The 12,413-nt window shown below is 44.2% G+C and overlaps 1 protein-coding gene across 4 annotated transcripts in view; it reads right to left on the bottom strand.

Annotated features, from left to right (window-relative positions):
• GRHL2 (grainyhead like transcription factor 2) overlaps window positions 1-12,413 on the bottom strand; it is a 158,577-nt gene that overhangs the window by 91,582 nt on the left and 54,582 nt on the right. For all 4 annotated transcript variants that reach the window (XM_070075373.1, XM_017341465.3, XM_008255802.4 and 1 more), the window contains 2 exons: window positions 9,396-9,463; window positions 5,370-5,763 (listed from right to left, as the gene is read on the bottom strand). In XM_070075373.1, the coding sequence (XP_069931474.1) occupies window positions 5,370-5,763; window positions 9,396-9,463 (462 nt within the window). The remainder of the gene's footprint in view (window positions 1-5,369; window positions 5,764-9,395; window positions 9,464-12,413) is intronic.

Genomic DNA, 12,413 nt, shown 5'->3' with positions numbered 1-12,413 from the left:
GGGTGAAGGGCAGGAGACATTTGTTAAGAGTCTACTGCTTGGCCGGCGCCATGGCTCAATAGGCTAATTCTCCACCTGCAGCGCCGGTACCCCGGGTTCTGGTCCTGGTTGCCCCTCTTCCAGTCCAGCTCCCTGCTGTGGCCCGGGAGTGCAGAGGAGGATGGCCCAAGTCCTTGGGCCCTGCACCCCATGGGAGACCAGGAGTAGCACCTGCCTCCTGCCTTTGGATCAGCGCGGTGCGCCGGTCGCAGTGTGCCAGCCGTGGCGGCCATTGGAGGGTGAACCAACGGCAAAAAAGGAAGACCTTTCTCTCTCTCTCTCTCTCTCACTATCCACTCTGCCTGTCAAAAAAAAAGAGTCTACTGGTGGGTCAGCATTGTGGCATAGTGGGTCAAGCCACCGCCTGCAATACCAAATCCCATGTGGGCACCAGTTCAAGTCCCAGCTCCTACACTTCCGATCCAACTCCCTACTAATGTGTCTGGGAAAGCAGCAGAAGAAGGGCCAAGTGCTTGACCCCTGCCATGCATGTGTGAGACCCAGATGGAGTTACTGGCTCTTGGCTATGACACTAGCATCCCATACTGGGGCTCGTTCATGTCCCAGCTACTCCTCTTCCAATCCAGCTCACTGCTGATGGCGTGGGAAAAGCAACAGAAGATGGCCCAAGTACAACTATACTCAGCTCTGGCATTGTGGGTATTTTTAGGGTAAACCAGTGTATGGGAGTTCTTACTCCTTTCTATCTGTTTTGCTAATAAATAGTTAAAACTTTAAAATAAATAAAATGTATGTTAGATATTTTCCAAAATTTTGTTTGATGCAAAAATGCATTAATCAAGTGATGGAAATTTGATGGTGCCATATCCATTCCATTATATATAATATATATATATAATATACAAAATAAACATAATGGAGGTGCATGTTCCCATTTACACATGAAGCAGTATTTTTAACACTTTATTCCTTAAATGTGTGGGAGGAAACAATCAGCTATCAATCAATCATATTGGACAGGGTTTAGATCCAGAAGGATCACATCCAGTTTCAGATTATGAATGAAAATAAAAACAAAGGACTAAGGGTCATACACTTATTAGCCAATAATATAACAAGTAATCATTGTTCTCATTTCAAGATTCTCTGTAAATTATATTAATTCTACAAATAGCATGCCAAGGGTATAATTGTGAAATACACCATAGAGGTAGCTTGTGCTCACTCAAATAGCCCTTCTCCATTCCTGAGCACGGGAGAGGGCTAATGAGGGGATTCAACTCCGCAGCTTTCTGGCATTGAGGATGACCATCCGACTAGTTCTAGCCTATGGAATGAGATCCGAGAGGAGGTGTGTTATTTCCAGATGAAAATATCTGTGAGTCAGTACCAGTTCCATGGTCTCTCTTCCCGTGCTGGGGTAACACTGGAAACCCCACATAGAGATGGTAGAACCAGGAGATGAAGGGAGCCTGGATTCCCACACCTTTGCTTGGAAGAGATGTCTACGAGAAGAATTGAACTCTTACTCAGTCAAATCTCTGAGACCTACTGCTCCTTTTCTCCTACAACATACACTCCTATAATGGACATAAAATTGCAGTAAAGAAGAAGTGAATTCACCTTCTACTTTGATTTCTTATTTTGACTTCCTTTCTTCATCTAGTTTTCCTACACAAATTCCTCCTTCCTTAAGTTTTAAATGTTTCCTAAAAGCATTTTAGGTCTTAATTACCAAAATGATTTATTTTTATCAACTATAGTCTTTGCTTCTTAGCTCTGTGAAGTTTGGAAGGTTCTTAACCGCCTGAACCTGTATCCCTTCATCTGCAAAATGGGAAAAAAGCACCTTCTTTCAGAGTTGTGGTAAAGCCTTGCAATCAACTATGTGAGCCACAATGCCTGGCAGAGTGGAAGCTGGCCTTTTCTCTCTTCACAGGTGCCTCAGGATAGCAACTTCCAGAAGGCAGACACGAGGACAGGTCTACTCTCCAGCCCTCCATCTAGCATAGGGCTAATACTCGGTACAAAGCAACAAAGAGTTGTCAAAAACTATTGCAAAGAGAATGTAAAATAAAGCACTAATCAAATAAGCTAAAAGAATCCATTAAGGAACTTTTATACGCTACCACTGTCTGAAAAATTCCAGCCTAAGTTGAAGCTAACTGCTCCCCTTCCTCCTACCATTACATAGAGAATTGGCAAATGAAATTTGCTAATTCAACAAAGGTCCTAGACATCCTAATAGCTCGCCTACAAGAAGTACTAGATTTTACACACATTTTCCTTAATGAAATCTTCTTGGTGACATTACTTCAAACTTACTTAATCTCATAACCCATTGGTAATGAAGTAGTTAAAAATCATAGATCATTACATTTAGTTTACATCAGGATGAAAGACATTTTGCAACATAAACACCAATTTCCAAAACCAGGAAAGCATTTCAACCATGATCACAGGGAATGCTCTTCACATTTAGTTTCTGCTAAGTTTCTTTACTTTCTCATCTACTTCAAAATAAAGCCCCAAATACAATAGCTTCCTTTCATAAGGCTCTTTATCTACAACACAAATACAACCCCCAAATAGCGTGCTTGTTCCATTGCCATTGGAACACATCCATGCACACTTCTGTATCTGACAGCACGTTTCCACAGTGTATGAGAAGCCATCAGAGGCAATCTTTTGATGAAAAATCTGCACCTCACCTGGGACTACCCAGGGATAGTTTCAGTTACTTGATTTTTCAATAAAAACACCTGGGACTACTTGAGGGTAAAACTGCTTGACAATACCAAAGACTCCACGTGGCTCCTACTCCATTTTTTAAAAGTTTGTTAACTATTTTAAGCCATACAACACAGGAAGCTAAGGGCACTAATTACAAGACATTTTTATTATAAGGAAGGACATTGAAAATGATGATAAAGCTACCAAGACTTGAGAAATTGGAAATCCTCTTGAAAGTAAGAATTTCTTGTGTCTGGCTGTGGTCACTGTTCTCAGAGAACACAGCAGGTACTTAGAAATGACAGGTGCCAGGAGCGGCAGGGTTACCAATGTCACTTGTGTGCCCTACCTCCCACCAATACTGACAAGAATGAGTACCTGCTCACTCACCTGTCGGGCCTCTTCTCCCCACCTAAAAGACAAGACATGCCTATCGGCGAGACAAAGAATACTCAGGCTTTAGGCAAACACTGGCTGAATCACCGTCTTAAGCAATGGAAACAGAGTATTGCAAAGACCAATCTTCCGGGTCAAAAGTGAGAGAAGCGACCCACAGTAACACCATCAATAGATGTTCCACAAAGATCCTAAGGCAACTCAATGAACACAAGACCATCCTTTCAACAAATGGTGCTGAGACAATTGGATATCAGTAGAGGAAAACAGCACCTCAATGCTTACCTAACACTACATGCAAAAATTCTCTCAAAGTAGATCAGAAATCTACATGAAATATGTAAAACTATTAAATGCCTAGAACAAACAAGAGAACATCAATGTAACATTGGGTCAGGGAAAGACTTCTTTACCAGCACCCAAAAGCATAAGCTATAAAGGCTAAATTGATAAAGGGGACTTCAACAGATTAAATGCTGTTGTCCTTTGAAAGATATAATTAAGAACACAAAAAAAGCTACCACACTCCAAAACATATACCGGATAATGAGCTTGTTTTCACATTTACTTAAAGAATTCTTACAACTTAGTCCAAGAAATATAAATAATTGGGTTTGAAAACTGGGAAAGAGTGGGCATTGTGGCACAACAGGTTAAACTACCACTTGGGACATCCACATCCCATATCGAGTCTGGCTGCTCCACACTTCCAATCCAGCTTCTTGCTAATGAGCCTGGCAGGCAGCAGATAAAAGCCCAAATACCTGGGTCCCTGCTACCCAAGTGGGAGGACCAGGATGGAGTTCCAGACTCCTGGCTTTAGCCTGGCCCTGCCTCAGCTGTTGCAGCCATTTGAGGAGTGAACCAGCAAACAGATCTCCCTTTCTGTCCCTCTCCCTGTCACTCTACCTCTCAAATCAATCAATCAATCTTTAGAAAAATGGTAAAAAGTTGAACAGACTCTTCATAAAGAAATTGTAGAAGGGGCCAAATAAATGAACAAAACAATATTCAACATCACTAGACATCAGAAACAGGCAAACTCAAACCAGAATCAAACACCACCACATATCCACTAAAAGAAAAGTAAAAGAACCAAACAGTAGTTTCAGCAAGGGTATGGAGACAGGAATCCTCATCCATTGATATGGGAATGGAAATGAAATAGCCACTTTGAAACACTTTATGACAGTACTTTATAAAGTTAAACATCCATTTACCACATGGCCCAGCAACTCCAGACCCAGATATTTACCCAAGAGAAATGACTGCCTATGTCCACATTAGGACGCATACATGAATGTTCCCAGAGGGTTATTCAGAATAGCCCCAAACTGGAAGCAATCAAATGCCACCAACTGGTGAAAAGCTAAGCAAATAGTGATATACACTTAAAATGGACTGCTATTCAGCAATTTCAGTCAATTATTAATGCAACCAACAATATAAATGACTCTCAAAGGCATGCTAAGTGAAGGAAGACAGAAGACAGCATATACGCCATTTATGTGAAATTTCAGAAAAGGCAAAACCACAGTGACAGAAGGCAAAGTGGTGCTCACAAAGTGTAAGAGGAGAGGGCTTCAGATGCAAGAGGTTTCAAGGACACTTTAAGGTGAGGGAAATTTCTATATGTTAATGCTGACATTGGTGACACAATTGTATAAAGTTACCAAAATTATCAAGGCATGCATATGGAACTTGTGAGTTGAAAACAAGCAATCAAGCCAAGATTTTCATCTCTGCAAGGTTTATGGGCCCCTGGGAGGAGTATATTGTCTCTCTTTGGAAGGTACAAAGTGCACGGGTGCACATACACACACGCTCCTTCCTGATTAATCAATCATGCAAAGTTTTCAAGAGTTGTATCGTTTTGACAAAGAACAGACAGGCAGCATCTCTGGCTACCCACCATTTGGAAAGTTACAAAGCAGAGGAGGACAAGGACAAGGTAAAGACTTCACCAAGCCAGACGTTCCCATGGCAACATTTCCTAATTTCTCATGAATATTTCATTCTAAGATTAAAACTAAAACAATTTGTCACATATGAATCAAGAAAGATCAAAATATTCCCCATACACAGACACATGGAATGAAAGAATACAACAACACACAGAGAAATACTTCAAAAAAAATCCTACACTCACAGTTTCATGCACGTAATACACTTGCAAAGAGAAAAAACCCTGAACCGGGGCTGTGGAGCTGGGTTCCCGAAGCACGGGAGTGAGGACTCACCTCCGTGGCCCCATCCTTGAAGCTCTCACTGTAGGTGCTGTCCGGGGTGCTGCGCTGGTCCTCCTTGAGGTAGGTGCTGTGTGCGGCTATGGCGGGCACATCGTACTGAGTCTGTTCAAAGATGACCACGCGCTGCTCCTCGCCGTCTCCCCGCGGGTAGTGCACTGGTGGGGTCATGAACACCGGCGTGAAATCTTCTGCCTTCACCACGGCGATGCCGGACACGGGGATGACGGCGGGGCTCTCGGGGATGCTGCCGCTGTACTGGTCCCGCTTGGAATTCTCCAGGTGGTCTTGGTTTAGGCAAAGATTCACTGGCACAGTCTTTAGGACCTGCACTCGGTTCTCTCCTCCAGTCAAATTGCTCTGGGCTTCACTGGTGCCAAGACAGTTTCTGTGGGTTCAAACCCACCCCCCGGGGCAACATGGCAGAATTAGCAAAATTGCCGCTGGGCGATTCCTAGTAAGATAACCAATGCAGGCAGTGAGAGTGGATGCTGATGCCATGGGGGAAAGGCTAGTGAACTTCCCAAGGGAACGCAATGGCTCTTTGCATCACTAGAAGTCAGACAACTACTCCTGCGTTCCCCACTGTGCATAAAAACATCTCCCTTAGACCTAAGTTTCATCCCTCAGGAAACACAGGAGCTCATGAAACACAGAAGAATGACTGAAAAACATCCAAAAGAGGCAATCAGACAAACCAGAATGTGGCTCAGATTACTGACCTAACCTCCTCAACAAATCAGACTTGGGGGGGGGGATAAAAAAAGAGAAAGGGTGGGAAGTTGGTAGATTAAAAGGGATTTAGAATGGGAGGAACGGACTGTTTGGATGCTCATTCATGAGATGTTTGAGGCAACTGAATATGGACTGAGAATTAAGTGATACTAAGAAAATATCGTTAATTCAGCAACATGTGGTAATGATTTCAAGCTTATACAATAAAATGTTGTTTTTCTAGAGATGCAAATCTTAGGTAATTAGCCATAAAATGATGTGATATCAGTAACGTATTTTAAATACTTGGCAATAAAAAAAGGAATGAGGGAAAAGATATCAAGCAGATATAAGAAAAATTGATCAATGCTTATCTGGGGGATGGGATGGATATTTAGGGGTTCAGCATACTGTCCTATGTATTTCTCTGTGTGTTTTGAAACTTTCAAAAGAAAAAGCATTAAAATGCCATTAAAAAAATGAGAGACAGAGAGGGAGAGACAGAGACAGGGAGAGCGTCCACTTACTGGTTTACTCCCCAAATGCCTGCAACAGTTGGGTTGGCTAGGCTGGAGCCAGGAGTCAGGAAGTGCATGGGCGGCAGGAAACCAGACACCTAGGCCATCACCTGCTGCACCCAGGTGCGTCAGGATGGAGCTGGATCGGAAGTGTAGAGCAGATGGGACTTGAACCAGGCATTCTGAAATGGGATGTGGCTGCCTCATGCGGTGGCTAAGCCATTGCACCACAGTGTACATGTCCCTAGTTTTTTTCAGATAAAATTTCAAAGTGAAACTTGAAAGAATGGTTCCACGTGAACAAAGCCAATGGAAAAATATCTGAACATCTCTGAGTTGGACACAGATCTGGAAATACAGTTATAGGAGATAACCCTCCAAGAAATACTATCACAAATTTACAAGCGTTCTGGTTTTAAATAATAACCTATCTTCATGGCCAAATCCATAGAGTGATCTGGATGCATGCTAAAAATTCAGAAAATGTATTTAATTTGAATCCAGTTAGCTGAAAAATGGCAAAGCTCCAACCACCCATTTAGATCAGCATTTCCTAGAGGCTGTTGCTTAGAACATTGCATAGGATGTTATCAGACAACCCTCAGAAAAAGGAGTCTCTGACAAAAGCCATACTAAATAACAAACAAAAATACAGCCTTAAGAATAGGACCACCCTGGGTGATGCAAAGATCAGGAACATAGGGGACCCTTTGTAGAGGAATGGCTCTGAGTACCTGTAGATACCATCTTACAGGCTAGGAGTAGATGCCTTGGGCTGCACCGATTTACTACCAAAGCAATCCACTCTGGGCTTTGTACACACATAATCCTGGTGGCTTTGCCAAACCACTCAAACTTAACCAAACTTCTTCATTCTTTAATTCACACAAAACATGAATTCTAGATGTTGGTCCTAGCGGTTGGGACATGGGGTGAGACACCCATGTCCCTCATTGGAATACCTGGGTCTAGCGTCTGGCGTTAGCTCCTAAGCTCTACTTCCCAGGAGCCAGCAGGGATAACTCAAGTAATTGGGTTCCTGACACTTGCATGGAAGACCTGGATTGAGTTCCTGGTTCTAGGAGCTGATCTGGCCCCGTCCCTGTTGTTGCAGATACTTGGTGATTAAGCGAGTGGATGAGAGCTCTCTCTCTCTCCCTCTCTGCCTCTTGGAAAAATAAGAAATTTTTAAAAACATGAATTCTGAACAAAGAACCTAAGTCAAAAATGTTTTGGTGTCCTGATAAACAAATAAGCTATATGGTTGTATAAATCTCATCACATTTTTATTCCCAGGAAATAAGAACTTCAGCACCACCCTAACTTGCATACTATGCCTCTGGGAAAGGAAGAGATTTCCAGAGAACTTCAGGACACTGGATAATTAGAACTAGAACCAGGTAGCAATTGTTCCCAGACACTGCAACAGACTTTACAATGAAAACGAGTGTGAGAAAAATGGAAGAAAAAAATACATGGGGTGAGTGTCTGGCACAGCAGTTAAGACACTGCTTAGGACCCCTTAGGGTAACTGGGTTCCCACTTCTCATTCCAGCTTTCTGCTAATGTGCACCCTGGGAAGTAGCAGGTGATGGCTCAAATACTTGGGTGCTTTCCACCCACGTGGGAGACCCAGCTTGACTTGTGGGCTCCTGGCTTCAGCTGGCCCAGCCCTGGCTCTTGTGGACATTTGCAGAATGAACCAGAGGATGGAAGATCTCTCTCTCTCCTGCTCACCTACCCACTTTCAAATAAAAAAAAAATTTTAGAAACTTTTTTTTAAAGAAAAAGTATAATGCTGAGAAAGATGTGTCAAATACACTTTGTGAAAATTTGGATCACATGTCATTGAGATGTTATTTCTCCAAGTAGCAATTTTTGGGACAAAAGTTGTAATGATATCATGTTAAGCACCTGGCACCTTACTTCCTCAATACATGACTGATCCAAATGATATCTTTCCAAATTACAGTGAGATGTCTACCTAATTGTAATTTGTCTACACAAGGTGGGTTAGTCTATACCTCATTGCCAGTTTTTTTAAAAGGTGCTCTGTGGAAATCCTCAAAAAAATCATCAAAATACAGTGAGTATTGTCATAGTCACTTTGTAATGCAGTTCTGAAAGGTGCTTTAACAGAAAGGGGCCTCCCTTGTTATGTGCAATGCAGACAGAGCAAACAGCTCAGACTCACTGGGATTACTGCCATAGGGCTTAGCAGGCAGCACAAGCTCACCTCCACCAAACGGGCTAGATCAAGGAAAAATCCAGGAACTGAAGAGTGTTAGCCTCCTGCTCCCTCTCATCACCCTGCTGACAAGGTCCCTGGACCTCAGGGCAGTGTGGAGCTTCAGAAGGCCCGAGTGGAACAGCAAGTGAGGTGCCTACAGCCTTAACCTCCTGCCAGGAGTGACCAGCTGCACAGCCCAGGCCTGCTGACCAGTGGAGCAGCCCCTGCTGCTCGTCAGAGAACAAGATCATAGTGTTTCAAGAGCTCCAAGTAAGGCCAGGTAAGGTTTTGCCACCTGTGCAAGCAGGGGTTTTCTCTCTCCTGGCTTCCTAGTTCCCTGTGAAAGAGCTTCCAACCAGAACCCCCTGTGACTTCTCCCCCTCCCAGGCAGGGCAAGAGACTTATTTGGTGATAAATTTAGGACGGTCCTTGTTTTGTCTGAATCATCCTAGCCCAAGATAAGGACCCTGCAGTGCCACTCGCTGCAGCACCACTGGCGTGAAATCGTGGCTGGGACTGTGCGCGGACTTCCCCCGGCAGTTACTGCCCGCACCGTACCTTTTCTCCTGATCTTCTTGACTGTCAGCTGCTTTGCTCACAGACAGCAGCCTCTTGTCTCGAGGAACCTGGAAAGACCACCAACCATCAGTCAGACTCACACATAGGCAACCATGATCCTGGGCAGAGCTAGACGTCAGCCTAACCAGAGAAACTCAAATGCAACGCTCATCTGGAAGAGGTGGCAAGTGGGCTGTCACTGAGAGATGCCTGCGCGGCTATAATGGTGGAGCCAGAGACCGAGGGGTGCTGGCGAGCACAGGGCCACAGCAAACAGCATTCAGCTGCTCAGCCCTGGCCTCAGCAAGGCACCCTGGCCCTGAGCACTTTAAGTGTCCTCCTCGCTTGTGAGTGGATGAAGGGCGAGAAGCAATGTGTATGGCGTCAACCTGGACGTGGTGCCCCCTCGAGCAAGGGGGAAGCATCATGGAGGTTACAACAAGCATCACGTTACAGAACAGGAACTGCGTCTTCTCATGGATGAGCAGCTGCAGGTGCTGATGTGGGGTAGCGCAGAAATCACACAGGGCACTGCACTGTTTGATAGTCAATGGGAAGAACAAAGCTAATGTAGTGGCCAATGCTTGGACCAGCTCTTTAGGTAGCTCATGCACTTGCTTCTGTGATTTCTTCCTAATGCAGTTTTATTATTATCATCACAATCATGATGCCAGCATAGTTTCTGAAATATTACTGAAGAAGTGCTACTTTGGGGAAGGTACCTCCACCTGCTGTGTGCTGTGTTGCTGACCATCATCTCATCACCTGCTGCACCATGGGGGTTCTTCACTCTGCCATGGTTTCCACACAAGGAACCCTGGATTTGGTTGGTGGATGTTTTGCTTGTTTCTGCTATTTTGCTATATTTCCAGATCTTCCTTCTATCCAAACTCCTTTGCATCCCAAATACAGCTACGTTATTTGGGGATGAAAGCCCATTTACAAGAAGCATTCCTCTATAGGTCTTCCCTGATAATTCTTATAGTTTGCACTCACCGCAATATGTATGCAAGCCCAGAGCAGGGTGGCTGGCTAAGAGTTGAGATCTACAACCTGGTTGCCGGAGTTTGAATCTTGGCTCTACCACTGCTTAACCGTTGTCCCACTGTCTTCATTTATTCAAGTGGAAATGATCGTTGTATACCTCACAGGGTAGTTTGGTAACATTGAATGAGTTAATTTTTTAAGCTCTTAAGGTGCTTAGTATTTTATAAGTACTTCTAAGTAAATCAACTGTAAATCCTTCATTTCTTATGTCAATTTTCAGGTATTGCTAAGTGCCAGATTGTAATGGGATGAATAAAACATAGTTCCTGGGACTGGCGCCGGGCACAATGGGGTTAACGCCCTGGGCTGAAGCGCTGGCATCCCACATGGGCTCTGGTTTGAGACCTGGCTGCTCTACTTGCGAACCAGCTCTCTGCTATGGCCTGGGAAAGCGGTAGAAGATGGCCCAAGTCCTTGAGCCTCTGCACCCATGTGGGAGACCCGGAGGAAACTCCTGGCTCCTGGCTTCAGATTGGCATGGATCTGAACATTGTGGCCATCTGGGGAGTGATGGAAGACCTCTCTAACTCTGACTTTCAAATGAGTAAATAAATCTTTAAAAAAAAAAAAAAAACCACAAAACATAGTTCCTATCACATAGTGAAGATGGAAGATGACCGATGAACAGAAAACATCAACACCCAGAGCACCAATGTTCATTGCAGCTCTCTCCGTCAGAGTCCAGAAGGAGACCACCCAAGCGCCCATCACTGAAGAATGGATACGCATGATGTCTTCTATTGGTACAATGGAATGTTCCTCAGCACTACAAAGGAATGAAATTCTGACACGAGGCAGGTGAACCTTGAAGACATTTGGTTCACTAGAGTAAGCCGGACACCAAAGGGCAAGTACTGTATGATTTCATTTACAGAGTGGCCAAATGCAAAGAGATAGCAGGTAGAATAGAAATCCCCAGGGGTGGGGGACAAAAGGATGAGGAGTGATTGGTTAGTGGGTGCAGAGTTTCTGTTTAACAGGGAAGCTGAGAAATGGTCTATGACAAGTAAAACCAAAGACATAAGGTTTCCAAATACTAAAATATGCTGGCAACTCCCAGAGACCCATGGAAGTGAAGTCATCATTGCCAGGGGTCACTGATACACGCCCTGAGCAGACAGCCGAGCTCACGACAAGCTGAGCAGAGCACAGTGGAGGCACCGCCCACCTTTGGGATGGCTCCAACCTGGGCCTCTCTACACCATGTTGGCCTTTGATTTTGTACACTTTAGAGAAGCTGAGACCTGTAACTAGACCCCTTCTCTTGAGTCCTAGACCCAGACATTCCTGATTGGACAATGTACAAGCACAACGAACTCAACACACAATTACCTGCCTCCCCCAAAGCCTTTCTCCTTATCCCTTACCTGGATTAACCCAGGAATCATCTTCAACAACTTGCTCCCAGATATGAGCTCCACCCATACACACACACACACACACACACACACAGTTGCCAGCTTTTATTCAAAGAAACACTGAATGATCTCTAGAATATACTGTGTTGTCTCTATGTAGTGCTTGTTTTGGTGGCTAGTTTAGGAAGAATTCACACAAGGGCTAATCCAGGGACTCCGCGCCATCATGCTCCTATTTCAGGTCTTCATGGATTTTCTGTGGACTCTTGCAGTGACCTCCCACTGGATTCTCTGCCCCTGCCCCTCCCCCATCACTGCTGTGTAATGTGTGTTGATAATTTCTCCGATTTATAAAGCCTAGCTTCAAAATCCTTTGGTATTGGAGGAAATGATTCTGATAAAAGGATTACAGACATTTCATTTTCTTTAAGGTTCTTGCATTTTCTATAAAGTGTATATAGAAACTTCAAGTGAAAAGCCGGGCTGTGGCGTAGTAGGTAAAGCTACCGCCTGCAGTGCCGGCATCCCATACAGGTGCTGGTTTGAATCCCAGCTGCTCCACTTCTGATCCAGCCCACTGCTATGGCCTGGAAAGCAGTAGAAGATGGCCCAA

The sequence above is a fragment of the Oryctolagus cuniculus genome, chromosome 6 (assembly GCF_964237555.1).
Source record: "Oryctolagus cuniculus chromosome 6, mOryCun1.1, whole genome shotgun sequence".
Taxonomy (NCBI): Eukaryota; Metazoa; Chordata; class Mammalia; order Lagomorpha; family Leporidae; genus Oryctolagus; species Oryctolagus cuniculus.
Note: the sequence above shows the minus strand (reverse complement) of the source record. Positions and strands in the feature narration are given on the sequence as shown.